General features: G+C 29.2%; 2 protein-coding genes and 1 long non-coding RNA gene across 5 annotated transcripts in view; 1 reads left to right on the forward strand and 2 right to left on the reverse strand.

Annotated features, from left to right (window-relative positions):
- LOC126698115 (uncharacterized) overlaps window positions 1-16,214 on the forward strand; it is a 79,127-nt gene extending 62,913 nt beyond the window's left edge. The window contains exon 2 of the long non-coding RNA XR_007646384.1: window positions 16,110-16,214. This is a non-coding gene — a long non-coding RNA (uncharacterized LOC126698115). The remainder of the gene's footprint in view (window positions 1-16,109) is intronic.
- LOC126698106 (rust resistance kinase Lr10-like) lies at window positions 15,445-19,029 on the reverse strand. Of its 2 annotated transcripts, XM_050395120.1 has the most exons (3): window positions 18,233-19,029; window positions 17,258-17,284; window positions 16,641-17,178 (listed from the first exon to the last, which is right to left on the reverse strand). In XM_050395120.1, exons 1-3 carry the CDS (start codon window positions 18,696-18,698, stop codon window positions 16,724-16,726), a joined length of 948 nt encoding a protein of 315 aa, XP_050251077.1. In that variant the 5' UTR covers window positions 18,699-19,029; the 3' UTR covers window positions 16,641-16,723. The 2 variants fall into 2 exon arrangements, with proteins under 2 accessions (XP_050251076.1, XP_050251077.1); XM_050395119.1 differs by having other exon boundaries at window positions 15,445-17,284; window positions 18,233-18,920.
- The window catches only part of LOC126698103 (rust resistance kinase Lr10-like), a 109,434-nt gene continuing 104,323 nt past the window's right edge, over window positions 15,787-20,897 (reverse strand). For both annotated transcript variants that reach the window (XM_050395110.1, XM_050395109.1), the window contains exon 5: window positions 15,787-15,933. The gene's annotated coding sequence lies outside the window, so the exon portion shown is untranslated. The remainder of the gene's footprint in view (window positions 15,934-20,897) is intronic.

Genomic DNA, 20,897 nt, shown 5'->3' on the forward strand with positions numbered 1-20,897 from the left:
CATGATGTTCAAGTCCACACACGCACATGTTCTAAACACATATGTCCATAAATTTTCAAAACAATTTTATTTGTTACTGTTTGTGTTACTTTATTTTTGCAAAAAACATTGTAAACTTTCAAGATCAAACAAGTCTTAAAACACAGATTCACACCCTTTTTTAAGGTATGTTTTACTATTTCCTGATATTCCCATGGTTGAAGAACGAAGAATGGATGAACTCTTCTTACCAATATGATCAGTTATATTTTTCATTTATATTCCATTGAGATATTTAATTTAATTTAACGTGTTGAATTTCCACGGGGGGGAAAAAAAGGAGGAAAATGTGATGCTCTGAAATTGATAGAACATGACAAGGTGGCCAAAATATTCCACATTTCTTTGGTAAACAATAAATTATCATTGACTTCGTAAAGTTCAGTTAATGTCGTGCACATCATGGGACATAGTGACATTTTAAGTTACCACATATTTTTAAGGAAATTGATAATTGTTTGAAAATGAATGTAACTTTGAGGCATGTTAAAAATATTTCTTTAAAATTGATAATTGTCCTATTCAAAGGAGTTTGTTATTCAATTAAAAAAATAAAAATCATGCACATGATTTTCAAATATACATGCGCATATGTTTTGGAATGTCCATAATTTTTTTTTTTTAAAGTGTTCTAGAACACATATGTCCACAAATTTTTACAAAACTATTTTATTTGTTACTATTTGTGTTACTTTCTATTTACGAAAAGCTTTGAAAACTTTCAAGATCAAACAAGTCTTAAAACACAAATTGACACCCTTTTTTAATGTACGTTTTAATATTTCCTGATATTCCTATCGTTGAAGAATGAAGAATTGATGAACTATTCTTATGCGGTTTGACTAGTTTTACTTTTCATTGATATTCCATTGAGATATTTCAATTAATTTAACGTGTTGAATTTCCACAATGAGGGAAAAAAAAAAAAAAAAAAAAAGAGAAGAAAAAGTGATGCCCTGAAATTGATTGAACATGAGAAGGTGGCCATAATATTCCTTGTTTCTTCATCATAACTTAAATTATCATGGACTCCGTAAAGTTTAATCAATGCCACACACATCATGGAATCTAGTGACATTTTAAGGTACCACGTATTGTTAAGAAAATTGATAATTATTTGAAAATGAATGTAAATAGAATTATTAAAAAAAAAAAAAAAATCATGCATAAGATGTTCAATCACACAAACACACATGTTCTAGAATGTCCATAAATTTTTTAGAATAAAATGATTTCTAGAACATATATGTCCATAAACTTTCGAAACTTTTTTATTTGTTACTGTTTGTGTTACATTATATTTACAAAAAGCTTTATAAACTTTCAAGATCAAACAAGTCTTAAAACATACAAATTGACACCCTTTTTTACGGTTTGTTGATTTTCAAGATCAAGGTATGTTTACGGTTTGTTGATTTTCCTTTGGTTGAAGAACAAAGAATGGATGAACTCATCTTACGCGGTTTTAATAGGTTTATTTTTCATTGATATTCCATTGAGATATTTTATTTAATTTAACGTGTTGAATTTCCATGATGACCGGAAAAAAAAAAAAAAAAAAAAAAAAAAAAAAAAAAAGAAAAGAAGAAGAAAAAGTGATGGTTTGAAATTTATTGAACATGAGAAGGTGGCCATAATATTCCTCATTTCTTCGTCATAACTTAAATTATCATGGACTCTGTAAATTTTAGTCAATGCCATGCACATCATGGGTCCTAGTGACATTTTAAGGTGCCACGTATTGTTTAGAAAATTGATAATTATTTGAAAAAGAATGTAACTATGAGGCATGTAAAAAGTATTTATTTAAAATTGATAAATGTCCTATTCCAAGGAGTTTGTTATCAAATTAAAAAAAAAAAAAAATCATGCACATGATATTCTATTACACACGCGCACATGTTCTGGAATGTCTATAAACATTTTAAAATAAAAAGATTTCTAGAACACATAAATTTTCAAAACTATGTTATTTGTGACTATTTGTGTTACATTATATTTACAAAAAGCTTTGTAAACTTTCAAGATCAAACAAGTCTTAAAACAAGAATTGACACCCTTTTTTAAGGTACGTTTTACTATTTCCTAATATTCCTATCGTTGAAAAACGAAGAATTGATGAACTATTCTTACGCGGTTCGAATAGTTTTATTTTTCATTGATATTCCATTGCGATATTTAATTTAATTTAACGTATTGAATTTCCATGAGTAGGAAAAAAAGAAAGGAAGAAAAAGTGATGGTCTGAACTTGATTGAACATGACAAGGTGGCCAAAATATTCCTTATTTCTTCGTCATACCATAAATTATCATGAACTTCATAAAGTTTAGTCAATTCCATGCACATAATGGGACCTAGTGACATTTTAAGGTACCACATATTTTTGAGGAAATTGATAATTGTTTGAAAAAGAATGTAATTTTGAGGTATGTTAAAAATATTTATTTAAAATTGATAATTTTCCTTTTCAAAGGAGTTTGTTACCCAATTAGAAAATAAAAATATTGCCCATGATTTTCAAATATAAATGCGCATATGTTTTGGAATGTCCATAAATTTTTTTTTTTTTTTAAAAGTGTTCTAGAACACATATGTCCATAAATTTTCAAAACTATTTTATTTTTTACTGTTTGTGTTACTTTATATTTACGAAAAGCTTTGTAAACTTCCAAGATCAAACAAGTCCTAAAACACAAATTGACACCCTTTTTTAAGGTACGTTTTACTATTTCCCGATATTCCTATCGTTGAAGAACAAAGAATTGATGAACTATTCTTACGTGGTTTGAATAGTTTTATTTTTCATTGATATTCCATTGAGATATTTAATTTAATCTAACATGTTGAATTTCCACGAAGAGGAAAAAAAGAAGAGAATAAAAAGTGATGGTCTGTTTGAAATTGATTGAACATGTGAAGGTGGCCAAAATATTCCTCACTTCTTCGTCGTATCATAAAATATCATGGACTTCGTAAAGTTTAGTCAATGCCACGCACATAATGGGACCTAGCGACATTTTAAGGTACCAAGTATTTTTAAGGAAATTGATAATTGTTTGAAAAAGAATATAACTTTGAGTTATGTTAAAAATATTTATTTAAAATTGATAATTGTCCTTTTCAAAGGAGTTTGTTACCCAATTAGAAAAATAAAGATATTGCCCATGATTTTCAAATATACATTCGCATATGTTTTGGAATGTCCATAATTTTTTTTTTTTTAAAAAGTGTTCTAGAACACATATTGTCCATAAATTTTCAAAACTATATTATTTTTTACTATTTGTGTTACTTTATATTTATGAAAAGCTTTGTAAACTTCCAAGATCAAACAAGTCTTAAAACACAAATTGACACTATTTTTCAAGGTACGTTTTACTATTTCCTGATATTCCTATTGTTGAAAAACAAAGAATTGATGAACTATTCTTACACATTTGAATAGTTTTATTTTTCTGAATTTCCACGAAGAGGAAAAAAAGAAGAGAAGAAAAAGTGATGGTCTGAAATTGATTGAACATGAGAAGGTGGCCAAAATATTCCACATTTCTTCATCATACCATAAATTATCATGGACTCCGTAAAGTTTAGTCAATGCCATGCACATCATGGGATCTAGTGATATTTTAAGGTACCACGTATTGTTAAGAAAATTGATAATTATTAGAAAAAGAATGTAACTTTTAGTCATTTTAAAAGTATTTCTTTAAAATTGATAAATGTCCTATTCAAAGGAGTTTGTAATCCAATTCAAAAAAAAAAAAAATCATGCATATGATGTTCAAATACACACTCGCACATGATTTGGAATGTCCATAAATTTTTTAAAATAAAAAGATTTCTAGAACACATATGTCCATAAATTTTCAATACTATTTTATTTGTTACTGTTTGTGTTACATTATATTTAAAAAAAGCTTTGTAAACTTTCAAGATCAAACTAGTCTTAAAACACAAATTGACACCCTTTTTTAAGGTACGTTTTACTATTTCCTGATATTCTTATCGTTGAAAAACGAAGAATTGATGAACTATTCTTACGCAGTTTGAATAGTTTTATTTTTCATTGATATTCCATTGAGATGTTTAATTTAATTTAACGTGTTGAATTTCCAAGATGGGGAAAAAAAGAGGGGAAGAACAAGTGATGGTCTGAAATTGATTGAACTTGACAAGGTGGCCAAAATATTCCTCATTTCATCATCATAGCTTAAATTATCATGGACTCCGTATAGTTTAGTCAATGCTATGCACATCATGGGACCTAGTGACATTTTAAGGTACCATGATTTGTTAAGGAAATTGATAATTATTTGAAAAAACAATGTAACTTTGAGGCATGTTAAAAATATTTCTTTAAAATGGATAATTGTCCTATTCAAAGGAGTTTGTTATCCAATTAAAAAAAAAAGAAAAAAAAATGATGCACATGATTTTTAAATACACACGAGCACATGTTTTGGAATGTCCATAATTTTTTTAACGTAAAACTTGTTCTAGAACAAATATTTCCATAAATTTTAAAAACTATTTTATTTGTTACTAGTTGTGTAACTTTATATTTACAAAAAGCTTTGTAAACTTTCTAGATCAAACAAGTCTTAAAACACAAATTGACACCCTTTTTTAAGGTCCGTTTTACTATTTCCTGATATTCGAGAATTGATGAACTATTCTAACGCGGTTTGAATAGTTTTATTTTTCATTGATATTCCATTGAGGTATTTAGTTTAATCTAATGTGTTGAATTTCCACGAAGAGGAAAAGAATAAGAGAATAGAAAGCGATGGTTTGAAATTGATTGAACATGAGAAGGTGGCCAAAATATTCCTCATTTCTTCGTCATACTATAAATTATCATGGACTCCGTAAAGTTTAGTCAATGCCATGCACATCATGGGATCTAGTGGCATTTTAAGGTACCACGTATTGTTAAGAAAATTGATAATTATTTGAAATTGAATGTAACTTTGAGGCATTTTAAAAGTATTTATTTAAAATTGATAAATGTCCTATTCAAAGGAGTTTGTTATCCAATTAAAAAAAAAAAAAAAATCATGCATATGATGTTCAAGTACACACGCGCACATGTTTTGGAATGTCCGTAAATTTTTTAAAATAAAAAGATTTCTAGAACACATATGTCCATAAATTTTCAAAACTATTTTACTTGTTACTATTTGTGTTACATTATATTTACAAAAAGCTTTGAAAACTTTCAAGATCAAACAGGTCTTAAAACACAAATTGACACCCTTTTTTAAGGTACGTTTTACAATTTCCTGATATTCTTATCGTTGAAATACATAGAATTGATGAACTATTCTTACGTGGTTTGAATAGTTTTATTTTTCGTTGATATTCCATTGAGAGATTTAATTTAATTTAATGTGTTGAATTTCCACGAGGAGGAAAAAAAGAGGGGAAGAAAAAGTGATGGTTCGAAATTGATTGAACATGACAACGTGGCCAAAATATTCCTCATTTCATCATCATAGCTTAAATTATCATGGACTCCGTATAGTTTAGTCAATGCTATGCACTTCATGGGACCTAGTGACATTTTAAAGTCCCATGTATTGTTAAGGAAATTGATAATTATTTGAAAAAGAATGTAACTTTGAGGCATGTTAAAAATATTTCTTTAAAATGGATAATTGTCCTATTCAAAGGAGTTTGTTATCCAATTAAAAAAAAAAAAAATCATGCACATGATTTTCAAAAACACACGAGCACATGTTTTGGAATGTCCATAATTTTTTTAACATGAAACGTGTTCTAGAACAGATATGTCCTAAAATTTTCAAAACTATTTTATTTGTTACTGTTATTGTTACTTTATATTTACAAAAAGCTTTGTAAACTTTCACGATCAAACAAGTTAGAAAACCCAAATTGACACCCTTTTTTAAGGTACGTTTTACTATTTCCTGATATTCAAGAATTGATGAACTATTCTAACGTGGTTTGAATAGTTTTATTTTTCATTGATATTCCATTGAGGTATTTAATCTAATGTGTTGAATTTCCACGAAGAGGAAAAGAATAAGAGAATAGAAAGCGATGGTTTGAAATTGATTGAACATGAGAAGGTGGCCAAAATATTCCTCATTTCTTCGTCATACTATAAATTATCATGGACTCCGTAAAGTTTAGTCAATGCCATGCACATCATGGGATCTAGTGGCATTTTAAGGTACCACGTATTGTTAAGAAAATTGATAATTATTTGAAATTGAATGTAACTTTGAGGCATTTTAAAAGTATTTATTTAAAATTGATAAATGTCCTATTCAAAGGAGTTTGTTATCCAATTAAAAAAAAAAATCATGCATATGATGATCAAGTACACACGCGCACATGTTTTGGAATGTCCGTAAATTTTTTAAAATAAAAAGATTTCTAGAACACATATGTCCATAAATTTTCAAAACTATTTTACTTGTTACTGTTAGTGTTACATTATATTTACAAAAAGCTTTGTAAACTTTCAAGATCAAACAGGTCTTAAAACACAAATTGACACCCTTTTTTAAGGTACGTTTTACAATTTCCTGATATTCTTATCGTTTAAATACATAGAATTGATGAACTATTCTTACGTGGTTTGAATAGTTTTATTTTTCGTTGATATTCCATTGAGAGATTTAATTTAATTTAATGTGTTGAATTTCCACGAGGAGGAAAAAAAGAGGGGAAGAAAAAGTGATGGTTTGAAATTGATTGAACATGACAACGTGGCCAAAATATTACTCATTTCATCATCATAGCTTAAATTATCATGGACTCCGTATAGTTTAGTCAATGCTATGCACTTCATGGGACCTAGTGACATTTTAAAGTCCCATGTATTGTTAAGGAAATTGATAATTATTTGAAAAAGAATGTAACTTTGAGGCATGTTAAAAATATTTCTTTAAAATGGATAATTGTCCTATTCAAAGGAGTTTGTTATCCAATTAAAAAAAAAAAAAAAAAAATCATGCACATGATTTTCAAATGCACACGAGCACATGTTTTGGAATGTCCATAATTTTTTTAACATGAAACGTGTTCTAGAACAGATATGTCCTAAAATTTTCAAAACTATTTTATTTGTTACTGTTATTGTTACTTTATATTTACAAAAAGCTTTGTAAACTTTCACGATCAAACAAGTTAGAAAACCCAAATTGACACCCTTTTTTAAGGTATGCTTTACTGTTTCCTTATTTTCCTTTGGTTGAAGAACAAAGAATGTATGAACTCTTCTTTCACAATATGACCAGTTTTATTTTTCAATGAAATTCCATTGATATATTTAATTTAATTTAACGTGTTGAATTTCCACGAGGAGGAAAAAAAGAAAGGAAGAAAAAGTGGTGGTCTGAAATTGATTGAACTTGACAAGGTGGCCAAAATATTCCTCATTTCATCATCATAGCTTAAATTATCATGGACTCCGTATAGTTTAGTCAATGCTATGCACATCATGGGACCTAGTGACATTTTAAGGTACCATGATTTGTTAAGGAAATTGATAATTATTTGAAAAAACAATGTAACTTTGAGGCATGTTAAAAATATTTCTTTAAAATGGATAATTGTCCTATTCAAAGGAGTTTGTTATCCAATTAAAAAAAAAAAGAAAAAAAAAATGATGCACATGATTTTTAAATACACACGAGCACATGTTTTGGAATGTCCATAATTTTTTTAACGTAAAACTTGTTCTAGAACAAATATTTCCATAAATTTTAAAAACTATATTATTTGTTACTATTTGTGTAACTTTATATTTGCAAAAAGCTTTGTAAACTTTCTAGATCAAACAAGTCTTAAAACACAAATTGACACCCTTTTTTAAGGTCCGTTTTACTATTTCCTGATATTCGAGAATTGATGAACTATTCTAACGTGGTTTGAATAGTTTTATTTTTCATTGATATTCCATTGAGGTATTTAGTTTAATCTAATGTGTTGAATTTCCACGAAGAGGAAAAGAATAAGAGAATAGAAAGCGATGGTTTGAAATTGATTGAACATGAGAAGGTGGCCAAAATATTCCTCATTTCTTCGTCATACTATAAATTATCATGGACTCCGTAAAGTTTAGTCAATGCCATGCACATCATGGGATCTAGTGGCATTTTAAGGTACCACGTATTGTTAAGAAAATTGATAATTATTTGAAATTGAAGGTAACTTTGAGGCATTTTAAAAGTATTTATTTAAAATTGATAAATGCCCTATTCAAAGGAGTTTGTTATCCAATTAAAATAAAAAAAATCATGCATATGATGTTCAAGTACACACGCGCACATGTTTTGGAATGTCCGTAAATATTTTAAAATAAAAAGATTTCTAGAACACATATGTCCATAAATTTTCAAAACTATTTTACTTGTTACTGTTTGTGTTACATTATATTTACAAAAAGCTTTGTAAACTTTCAAGATCAAACAGGTCTTAAAACACAAATTGACACCCTTTTTTAAGGTACGTTTTACAATTTCCTGATATTCTTATCGTTGAAATACATAGAATTGATGAACTATTCTTACGTGGTTTGAATAGTTTTATTTTTCGTTGATATTCCATTGAGAGATTTAATTTAATTTAATGTGTTGAATTTCCACGAGGAGGAAAAAAAGAGGGGAAGAAAAAGTGATGGTTTGAAATTGATTGAACATGACAAGGTGGCCAAAATATTCCTCATTTCATCATCATAGCTTAAATTATCATGGACTCCGTATAGTTTAGTCAATGCTATGCACTTCATGGAACCTAGTGACATTTTAAAGTCCCATGTATTGTTAAGGAAATTGATAATTATTTGAAAAAGAATGTAACTTTGAGGCATGTTAAAAATATTTCTTTAAAATGGATAATTGTCCTATTCAAAGGAGTTTGTTATCCAATTAAAAAAAAAAAAGAAAAAAAAATGATGCACATGATTTTTAAATACACACGAGCACATGTTTTGGAATGTCCATAATTTTTTTAACGTAAAACTTGTTCTAGAACAAATATTTCCATAAATTTTAAAAACTATTTTATTTGTTACTATTTGTGTAACTTTATATTTACAAAAAGCTTTGTAAACTTTCTAGATCATACAAGTCTTAAAACACAAATTGACACCCTTTTTTAAGGTCCGTTTTACTATTTCCTGATATTCGAGAATTGATGAACTATTCTAACGCGGTTTGAATAGTTTTATTTTTCATTGATATTCCATTGAGGTATTTAGTTTAATCTAATGTGTTGAATTTCCACGAAGAGGAAAAAAAGAAGAGAATAAAAAGTGATGGTCTGAAATTGATTGAACATGAGAAGGTGGCCAAAATATTCCTCATTTCTTCGTCATACTATAAATTATCATGGACTCCGTAAAGTTTAGTCAATGCCATGCACATCATGGGATCTAGTGACATTTTAAGGTACCACGTATTGTTAAGAAAATTGATAATTATTTGAAATTGAATGTAACTTTGAGGCATTTTAAAAGTATTTCTTTAAAATTGATAAATGTCCTATTCAAAGGAGTTTGTTATCCAATTCAAAAAAAAAAAAAAAAAATCATGCATATTATGTTCAAGTACACACGCGCACATGTTCTGGAATGTCCATAAATTTTCAAAACTATTTTACTTTTTACTGTTTGTGTTACATTATATTTACAAAAAGCTTTGTAAACTTTCAAGATCAAACAAGTCTTAAAACACAAATTGACACCCTTTTTTAAGGTACGTTTTACAATTTCCTGATATTCTTATCGTTGAAATACATAGAATTGATGAACTATTCTTACGTGGTTTGAATAGTTTTATTTTTCGTTGATATTCCATTGAGAGATTTAATTTAATTTAATGTGTTGAATTTCCACGAGGAGGAAAAAAAGAGGGGAAGAAAAAGTGATGGTTTGAAATTGATTGAACATGAAAACGTGGCCAAAATATTCCTCATTTCATCATCATAGCTTAAATTATCATGGACTCCGTATAGTTTAGTCAATGCTATGCACTTCATGGAACCTAGTGACATTTTAAAGTCCCATGTATTGTTAAGGAAATTGATAATTATTTGAAAAAGAATGTAACTTTGAGGCATGTTAAAAATATTTCTTTAAAATGGATAATTGTCCTATTCAAAGGAGTTTGTTATCCAATTAAAAAAAAAAAAGAAAAAAAAATGATGCACATGATTTTTAAATACACACGAGCACATGTTTTGGAATGTCCATAATTTTTTTAACGTAAAACTTGTTCTAGAACAAATATTTCCATAAATTTTAAAAACTATTTTATTTGTTACTATTTGTGTAACTTTATATTTACAAAAAGCTTTGTAAACTTTCTAGATCATACAAGTCTTAAAACACAAATTGACACCCTTTTTTAAGGTCCGTTTTACTATTTCCTGATATTCGAGAATTGATGAACTATTCTAACGCGGTTTGAATAGTTTTATTTTTCATTGATATTCCATTGAGGTATTTAGTTTAATCTAATGTGTTGAATTTCCACGAAGAGGAAAAAAAGAAGAGAATAAAAAGTGATGGTCTGAAATTGATTGAACATGAGAAGGTGGCCAAAATATTCCTCATTTCTTCGTCATACTATAAATTATCATGGACTCCGTAAAGTTTAGTCAATGCCATGCACATCATGGGATCTAGTGACATTTTAAGGTACCACGTATTGTTAAGAAAATTGATAATTATTTGAAATTGAATGTAACTTTGAGGCATTTTAAAAGTATTTCTTTAAAATTGATAAATGTCCTATTCAAAGGAGTTTGTTATCCAATTCAAAAAAAAAAAAAAAAATCATGCATATTATGTTCAAGTACACACGCGCACATGTTCTGGAATGTCCATAAATTTTCAAAACTATTTTACTTTTTACTGTTTGTGTTACATTATATTTACAAAAAGCTTTGTAAACTTTCAAGATCAAACAAGTCTTAAAACACAAATTGACACCCTTTTTTAAGGTACGTTTTACAATTTCCTGATATTCTTATCGTTGAAATACATAGAATTGATGAACTATTCTTACGTGGTTTGAATAGTTTTATTTTTCGTTGATATTCCATTGAGAGATTTAATTTAATTTAATGTGTTGAATTTCCACGAGGAGGAAAAAAAGAGGGGAAGAAAAAGTGATGGTTTGAAATTGATTGAACATGAAAACGTGGCCAAAATATTCCTCATTTCATCATCATAGCTTAAATTATCATGGACTCCGTATAGTTTAGTCAATGCTATGCACTTCATGGGTCCTAGTGACATTTTAAAGTCCCATGTATTGTTAAGGAAATTGATAATTATTTGAAAAAGAATGTAACTTTGAGGGATGTTAAAAATATTTCTTTAAAATGGATAATTGTCCTATTCAAAGGAGTTTGTTATCCAATTAAAAAAAAAAAAAAAAAAAAATCATGCACATGATTTTCAAATACACACGAGCACATGTTTTGGAATGTCCATAATTTTTTTAACATGAAACGTGTTCTAGAACAGATATGTCCTAAAATTTTCAAAACTATTTTATTTGTTACTGTTATTGTTACTTTATATTTACAAAAAGCTTTGTAAACTTTCACGATCAAACAAGTTAGAAAACCCAAATTGACACCCTTTTTTAAGGTATGCTTTACTGTTTCCTTATTTTCCTTTGGTTGAAGAACAAAGAATGTATGAACTCTTCTTTCACAATATGACCAGTTTTATTTTTCAATGAAATTCCATTGATATATTTAATTTAATTTAACGTGTTGAATTTCCACGAGGAGGAAAAAAAGAAAGGAAGAAAAAGTGGTGGTATGAAATTGATTGAACTTGACAAGGTGGCCAAAATATTCCTTATTTCTTCGTCATACCATAAATTGTCATGAACTTCATAAAGTTCAGTCAATGCCATGCACATCATGGGACCTAGTGACATTTTAAGGTACCATGTATTGTTAAGAAGATTGATAATTGTTTGTAAAAGAATGTAACTTTGAGGCATTTGAAAAATATTTCTTTAAAATTGATCATTTTTCTATTTAAAGGAGTTTGATATCCAATTAAAAAAAATAAAAATCAAGAACATGATTTTCAAATATACATGCACATATGCTTTGGAATGTCCATAAATTTTCAAAACTATTTTATTTGTTACTGTTTGTGTTACTTTGTATTTACAAAAACCTTTGTAAACTTTCAAGATCAAACAAGACTTAAAACACAATTTGACACCCTTTTTTAAGGTACATTTTACTATCTCCTAATATTCCTATTGTTGAAGAACGAAGAATGGATGCACTATTCTTACGTGGTTTGACTAGTTTTATTTTTCATTGATATTCCGTTAAGATATTTAATTTAATTTAACGTGTTGAATTTTCACGATGAGGAAAAAAAGAAGAGAAGAAAAAGTGATGGTCTGAAATTGATTGAACTTGAGAAGGTGGTCGTAATATTCCTCATTTCTTCGTCATAACTCAAATTGTTATGGACTTCGTAAAGTTTAGTGAATGCCATGCACATCATGGGATCTAGTGACATTTTAAGGTACCACGTATTGTTAAGAAAATTGATAATTATTTGAAATTGAATGTAACTTTGAGGCATTTTAAAAGTATTTATTTAAAATTGATAAATGTTCTATTCAAAGGAGTTTGTTATCCAATTTATAAAAAAAAAAAAAAAAAAAAAAAAAAAAAAAAAAAAAAAAAAATCATGCATATGATGTTCAAGTACACATGCGCACATGTTTTGGAATGTCCATAAATTTTTTAAAATTAAAGATTTCTAGTACACATATGTCCATAAATTTTCAAAACTGTTTTATTTGTTACTGTTTGTTTTACATTATATTTACAAAAAGATTTGTAAGCTTTCAAGATCAAACAAGTCTTAAAACACAAATTGACACCCTTTTTTAAGGTATGTTTTACTGTTTCTTTATTTTCCTTTGGTTTGAGAACAAGGAATGTATGGACTCTTCTTACACAATATGACCAGTTTTATTTTTCAATGATATTCCATTGAGATATTTAATTTAATTTAACGTGTTGAATTTCCACGAGGAGGAAAAAAAGAGGGGAAGAAAAAGTGATGGTCTGAAATTGATTGAACATGACAAGGTGGCAAAAATATTCCTCATTTGTTTGTCATAGCTTAAATTATCATGGACTCTATATAGTTTAGTCAATGATATGCACATCATGGGACCTAGTGACATTTTAAGGTACCACGTGTTGTTAAGGAAATTGATAATTATTTGAAATATAATGTAACTTTGAGGCGTGTTAAAAATATTTCTTTAAAATGGATAATTGTCCTATTCAAAGGAGTTTGTTATCCAATTAAAAAAATAAAAAATAAAAAATCATGCACATGGTTTTCAAATACGCACGCGCACATGTTTTGGAATGCACATAAATTTTTTAAAATAAAATGTGTTCTAAAACAGAGATGTCTATAAATTTTCAAAACTATTTTATTTGTTACTGTTTGTGTTACTTTATATTTACAAAAAGCTTTATAAACTTTCTAGATCAAACAAGTCTGAGAACCCAAATTAACACCCTTTTTAAGGTATGTTTTACTATTTCCTGATATTCCTATGGTTGAAGATAAAAGAATGGATGAACTCTTCTTACGCAGTTTGACTAGTTTTATTTTTCATTGATATTCCATTGAGGTATTTAATTTAATTTAACGAGTTGAATTTCCATGATGAGGAAAAAAAGAAGAGAAGAAAAAGTGATGGTTTGAAATTGATTGAACATAACAACGTGGCCATAATATTCCTCGTTTCTTTGTCATAACTTAAATTTTCATGGACTCCGTGAAGTTTAGTCAATGCCATGCACATCATGGGATCTAGTGACATTTTAAGGTACCACCTATTGTTAAGAAAATTTATAATTATTTGAAAAAGAATGTAACTTTGTGGCATGCTAAAACTAGTTCTTTAAAGTTGATAATTTTCCTACTAAAAGGGATTTTTTATCGAATTAAAAAAAAATAATAATCATGCACATGATGTTCAAGTACACTAGTGCATATGTTTTGGAATGTCCGTAAATTTTTTAAAATAAAAAGATTTCTAGAACACATATGTCCACAAATAAACTATTTTATTTGTTACTGTTTGTGTTACTTTATATTTACGAAAAGCTTTGTAAACTTTCTAGATCAAACAAGTCTTAAAACACAAATTGACACCCTTCTGTAATCTATGTTTTACTGTTTCCTGATATTCCAGTGGTTGATGAATGAAGAATGGATGAACTTTTCTTACAAATTATGACCAGTTTTATTTTTCATTGATATTCCATTGAGATATTTAATTTAATTTAACGTGTTGAATTTCCACGAGGTGGAAAAAAAGAAGGGAGGAAAAAGTGATGGTCTGAAATTGATTGAACATGACAAGGTGGTAAAAATATTCCTCATTTCTTCATCATAGCTTAAATTATCATGGACTCCGTAAAGTTTAGTCAATGTCGTGCACATGATGGGGCCTAGTGACATTTTAAGGTACCACGTATTATTAAGGAATTTGATAATCATTTGAAAAAGAATGTAACTTTGAGGCATGTTAAAAATATTTCTTTAAAATTGATAATTGTCCTATTCAAAGGAGTTTTTTATCCAATTAAAAAAAAGAAAAAAAAAGAAAAAAAAAAAACAATCATGCACATGATGTTCAAATACACACGCACACATGTTTTGGAATGCCCCTAAATTTTTTAAAATAAAAAGTGTTCTAGAACACATGTCCATAAAGTTTCAAAACTATTTTATTTCTTACTGTTTATGTTACTTTATATTTATAAAAAGCTTTGTAAACTTTCAAGATCAAACAAGTCTTAAAACACAAATTGTAACCCTTTTTAAGGTATGTTTTACTATTTCCTGATATTCCTATGGTTGAAGAACGAAGAATGGATGATCTTCTTACGTGACTAGTTTTATATTTGATTGATATTCCATTGAAATATTTAATTTAATTGAACGTGTTGAATTTCCATGATGAGGAAAAAAAGATGAGATGAAAATTGATGGTCTGAAATTGATTGAACATGACAAGGTGGCCAAAATATTCCTTGTTTCTTCGTCATAACTTAAATTATCATGGACTCTGTAAAGTTTAGTCAATGCCATGCAATCAGGGGATCTAGTGACATAATCTTTGAATTTTTTTATTTATTTAAAGAAGAGTATAAATGCCGTAAGGCTACAACCACTAATTTACATTGGAAAGCATTGAGGAAGTCATAGTTTAGGAAATTTCATTCACGTTAAGCACCAAATTAAGCTAAAAATAAAAATTTAGCGAAAATATATTCTTAAATAAATCTTGTAAGGGGCTCAAGGTTGACTCAAATTCTCTTAAAACCTATCTAAAATAAGGAAATAAAGCCTTATTCTATGAAACTATGAAATTTTATAAAAATATAAAAACATCAATAAACAATGAAAAATTAACTGTATATTCTTTACTTTCTCAATAGGAATTAAGCAATACATTTTTATAAGTATAATTTTGCTTAAACCTGATATAAGAAAACTTGAAGTCCCTACATTGACCACAAAGTTAATAATTTTAGTCCTTGAGTACAAAATGATTACAACTTTTCTGATTGTCGAGGACTCCTGCTCTGATTCTAGGATGACTTCTAACTCCTGGTTCAGACGCCCTGCAGGCATATTTACATTGATTCTTGTAGGGCCTGTAGATGCAAAGGGATTAGGAGGCATGGATAACTTATCTCCTTCTCCTTCCAACATTTGGACCACAACTTTCATTGAAGGACGATCCACTGGGTGCCACTGGATGCACCAGAGTCCCACAATTGCGAGTTTCTTTGCAATTTTAGCATCTTCATTATCCTCAACATAGACTCGTAGGTCTTCTTTTTGCTCTAACAAATTGTAGATCCATTCTGGGAAATATATTTGGCTAGTGTTCTTCACGGTTATGTCAACATTTTTCCTACCTCCAACCATTTCAAGCAACAATATTCCAAAACTGTAAACATCTGATTTGTAAGACACGCTCCCAAAGTTCCTAGAGAACACTTCAGGTGCAATGTAACCCATGGTCCCCCTAGCTGTGGTCATGGACACTGCACTTTGATCTTTTGCACACAACTTGGCTAGACCAAAATCAGAAATTTTTGGGTTGAAATTTTGGTCTAGCAAAATATTATGAGGTTTAATATCAAAATGGAGGATTCGTTGATCACATCCTTGGTGAAGATATTCAATTCCTTTTGCTATGCCGAGAGCAATGTCTTGTAGCTTTTCCCAACCAAGGAAACGGTTAGAATCTACTGAGGAAATGAACTTCTCCAGTGAATCATTTGGTAAGAACTCATAAACTAGAGCTCTTCTAAATCCATCAGCACAGAAGCCAACCAACCGAACAACATTAACATGGTGGATTCTACCCATTGTTCCCACTTCATTTATGAATTCTTCCCCATTGCCCTTGGAATTCTTCAAGATCTTCACGGCTACATGGATTTCATTCGACAACTTTCCTTTAAACACTGTTCCATAGGCTCCTTGTCCTAACTTCTCAGTAAATTGATTTGTAATTCTTTTAACTTCGTTATATGAGTACCTTGTGGGCTTGAGAGCTTTGTAATCCTCCAAAAAAAATTCAATCCTAGCTTGATTTTCTTTTTCTGTTTTGTCATAGCAGTAGACACAGTAGAGTGCATAGACTACTAGTGTCCAGTGAATCATTTGGTAAGAACTCATAAACTAGAGCTCTTCTAAATCCATCAGCACAGAAGCCAACCAAGCGAACAACATTAACATGGTGGATTCTACCCATTGTTCCCACTTCATTTATGAATTCTTCCCCATTGCCCTTGGAATTGTCCAAGATCTTCACGGCTACATGGATTTCATTCGACAACTTTCCTTTAAACACTGTTCCATAGGCTCCTTGTCCTAACTTCTCAGTAAATTGATTTGTAATTCTTTTAACTTCGTTATATGAGTACCTTGTGGGCTTGAGAGCTTTGTAATCCTCCAAAAAAATTTCAATCCTAGCTTGATTTTCTTTTTCTGTTTTGTCATAGCAGTAGACACAGTAGAGTGCATAGACTACTAGTGTCAAAAGAAACGATCCCAAGATGGAAACTACATATTAAATATTCATGAGTCAAGAAAACAAAAGGTAATTTACACAGAATTTTCAAATGGCCAATGGAAAACTTACCAGTGGTCACTATTTTTCTTGATCTACCTGTAAAATATTTTAACTTGATCAATTTCTAATTACACTTATCAAAAAAAAAAAAAAAAAAAAGGGATAATTGAGTAAAAATTTATCACTATTAGCTGAACCATATTTAGGTAATTCATGTGTACATAAATGTGATAGTTCATTCTCTTACATAAATAGTGAATTCCACCATGACTTTAATTAGTAGAATAAGTTATTATGTGATGGGGAAGTATCAAGTCATTGTACTCCTAAGATGTTGAATCATTACTCTTATTAGCAAGGAAGTGTTGCATTCAAAATTTTTGTTCTGTTTTAGAGTTTTAAGATTTTTAATGTGCTGAGCAATGGCTTTCCTCAATTAATCAATTACCACACTTATGCTAATGATAATCTTTTTAGGTAAAGTTTATATTGATATTGCAAGATTTAGTTTCAACTAATGAGCTACCTACCTATTCAAGGGTTTTTGAGACATGCAATTATTATTAATTTTTTTTTTTTGGAGAAACAAATATACACACATGTGTAATTATTTAGAACTATTATTATGGAAGTACAATTTAAACTCTCTTCTCTATCATGTAATAGTGAGTCTTACTAATTAAATTAATGATAAAAAGCAAAATTTATGTAAAAGAATAAGTACTATGCCGCTCTATGCTCTTCTCTAATGGCATCTAATAAATTTTCTTCAGACACAAGCCCACTACTAAAATAATGTTCTTTTGTATGCAAGGAGAAATATTACTTCAAGAATGGATACAGACACAACTTACAAGCCTAGTTCTAAAATAATGTTCTTTCGGTTGAAAAAAATAATAATAATAAAAAACCTTCATAACTGGTTTCAGGAATTTACCGTTGCAGACCACTTATAAACTAAGCTTGATAAAATCAATATACGTTGGCATGAAACAGAACTTGCGTGATTATAGAAGTGGATATTGGATAGAAATAATACAATACCTTTGTCTCCGCACTTCGGTTCGGACCATGTCAATTCAAGAAAAGGAGAATCCCATATACCATCTGGAACTGATGAAACGCTATACATCTTTGTACCTGATAATATGGGCAAGTCGTTGATGTCACGATCCGAAGGAAATGCAAAAACTGAAGTTGAAGAGCTACTAAGACAAGGGACCAGATAATCAGATTCTGTATATGGCGTATAATTGAAAAGGGAAAAGTTATGAAGAGATCTTTTGAAGTGGAAAGGAGGGGAAGATAAATGGAGTCTCGGAATTTTCCGTGGAAAGCAATTATCGGAGTCAGTTACGTTAATTAAGTGAGATTTGTAATCAATTTGTTTGACAAAGACTTTTACTGAAGTAGGCAGCTCAAGCACAGTATCATTTTTATCATTGCAGTAGAGATCAAAGCCAGGATAGCCTGTCTTTGAGTTGGAAAGGAAATTGGATGACTGGACCATCTTCTCCGCACCGTATTTTGGGAGAACTATTGTGGCCTTCTCCGAGGTGTATGATGAAAAGCACAAACAATAAGGACGGAATAACCATTCTATGAGAAATATCCATATCTGAGGTCTGGAAAGCTTCTCACACTCTCTGATATCTAGGACTAACTTAGATGGAAAATATATGTGGTTCTGTATATGGATTATTATGGAATCCTCACCTATTCCTAAGCAACCAAGTATTATTTGGGTGGATGAAAATTTATAGACTTGGGTCAAACGTTGCTTCGGGTGGACTTCACAAGTCCAACTGTTTTTTCTTTTACTTCAATAAGAGATGTTCATGTTATCCTCTCGGAAAAAAATAAACAAATTTTAAAACCTGAAGTTTCAATCCGCAAGTAGTTAAAGATATCCTACTGATATAGTGATATCTCCCATGTATAAAACTTCTTTTTTTCGTTGTATTATTATTATTATCTAAATAGTAAATACATCAATGACCTAATATTATCGTTCAGGTCACACTTTAACTAGAGGTTAACATATATATTAGGTGAATTCTAGATTTATAATTTTAAATATTTCTTACAAATTATATAACCATTGACTAATTAACATATAAATAAATATCTATATCCGTTGATCTATGTAAATATATAAATATATCAAATTAGTAATAATTTCGAAATGGTACACAAGTATTTAGTCGGTATCAAAATATTTCATTTTCTTGACCAAACTGAAATGGCCTTTAGTATGGTATTAACTCCCTTATACAAACAACTCAATCGAAGTCTCCCCAAAGTATTTTTTTCCCTAACATAAATAGAGGGTGTTGTGTGAATAAATAGAGGGTGTTGTGTGAATGAATACTCTCTCTCTCTCTCTCTCTCTCTCTCTCTCTCTCTCTCTCTCTCTCTCTCTCTCTCTCTCTCTCTCTCTCTCTCTCTCTCTCTCTCTCTCTCGATAGTTGGTGGGGAGGAATTGAAAAATCTCATAAACAACATCAACTTCTTGAACCCAACTTTTATTACATAACTAATTGAAGGTCCTTGCATTGCAATGGTTTGGGTAAAAAACTTATAGAATATATAATTTATTTGATAAAAAGTAACTTAATGAAATATTATTCCATAAAAAAAAAAATATATATGAAAGGTTGATATATAACTTCAAAATTCTCTTCTAATGTAATTATTTGATAAAACCATCTAAATGAAACAAATTGTCAAATTAATATCAAAATTTAAGAAAATAAGATGTTTATGTGATAAATTAATATCTAAGCGTTAAATTTGTATCAACATAAAATTATAGGACAACAATCACGACAACATATTTATATAAATTTACCAAATTCACAAATTATAAGCTATCAAAATTTATAAGTACTAGTCGCTAACCCGTGCGATACACGGAAAAACTATTAAAAAATAATAAAGCATGCATATATTAAAAGACAATTTAAGTTCATGTGTGCTTGCAAGGGATACATACCTAAATATTTCTTGCGGTAGAAATAAAAGCCTTATCTTTGAGATAAATAACTGATGTAAACAAACTAACCTTACATAAAACAAATTAAAAAAAAAAAAAAAAAAAAAAAAAAAAAAAAAAAAAACATAAAACTGATGTCATGGGAAATTCAGCCACATAGTAGTAATATATAAATCTCTTAAAACCTAAACCTAAACCTAAACCTAAACGTAAGAACTAAATATATAAACAAACTAACCTTACAAAAGCTTAACTTTATAAGCTAAAATCTATACCGTGCATTGTAGATCTTGAATGCTTTAGGGCTTCCTACGTTTGGAGAGAGAGAGTTTGTAGAAACCGTGACTTTATATTTCTTAACTTGAGAGAGGGATAAGGTTGCTAGGGTTTTGTAGATCTTGAATGCTTTAGGGCTTCCTACGTCTGGAGAGAGAGAGAGTTTGCAGAAACCGTGACTTTATATTTCTTAACTTGAGAGAGGGGTAAGGTTGCTAGGGTTTTGAGGAATTATAATTTTTATTTATTTTTTATTTTTTAAATATTGTGCTGACGTGGAAAATTGTGGTGCCAGCAAAGGCTTCGGTTATATATATATATATATATATATATATATATATATATATATAGATTAAAAAAATAAACTTGTTTTAAATTTATTTTCTTTAATAGTAATTGATCCAGTACACCAATCGACCAATTCAAGAGTAAGCAATT

This window comes from Quercus robur, chromosome 9, assembly GCF_932294415.1.
Source record: "Quercus robur chromosome 9, dhQueRobu3.1, whole genome shotgun sequence".
Lineage (NCBI taxonomy): Eukaryota > Viridiplantae > Streptophyta > Magnoliopsida > Fagales > Fagaceae > Quercus > Quercus robur.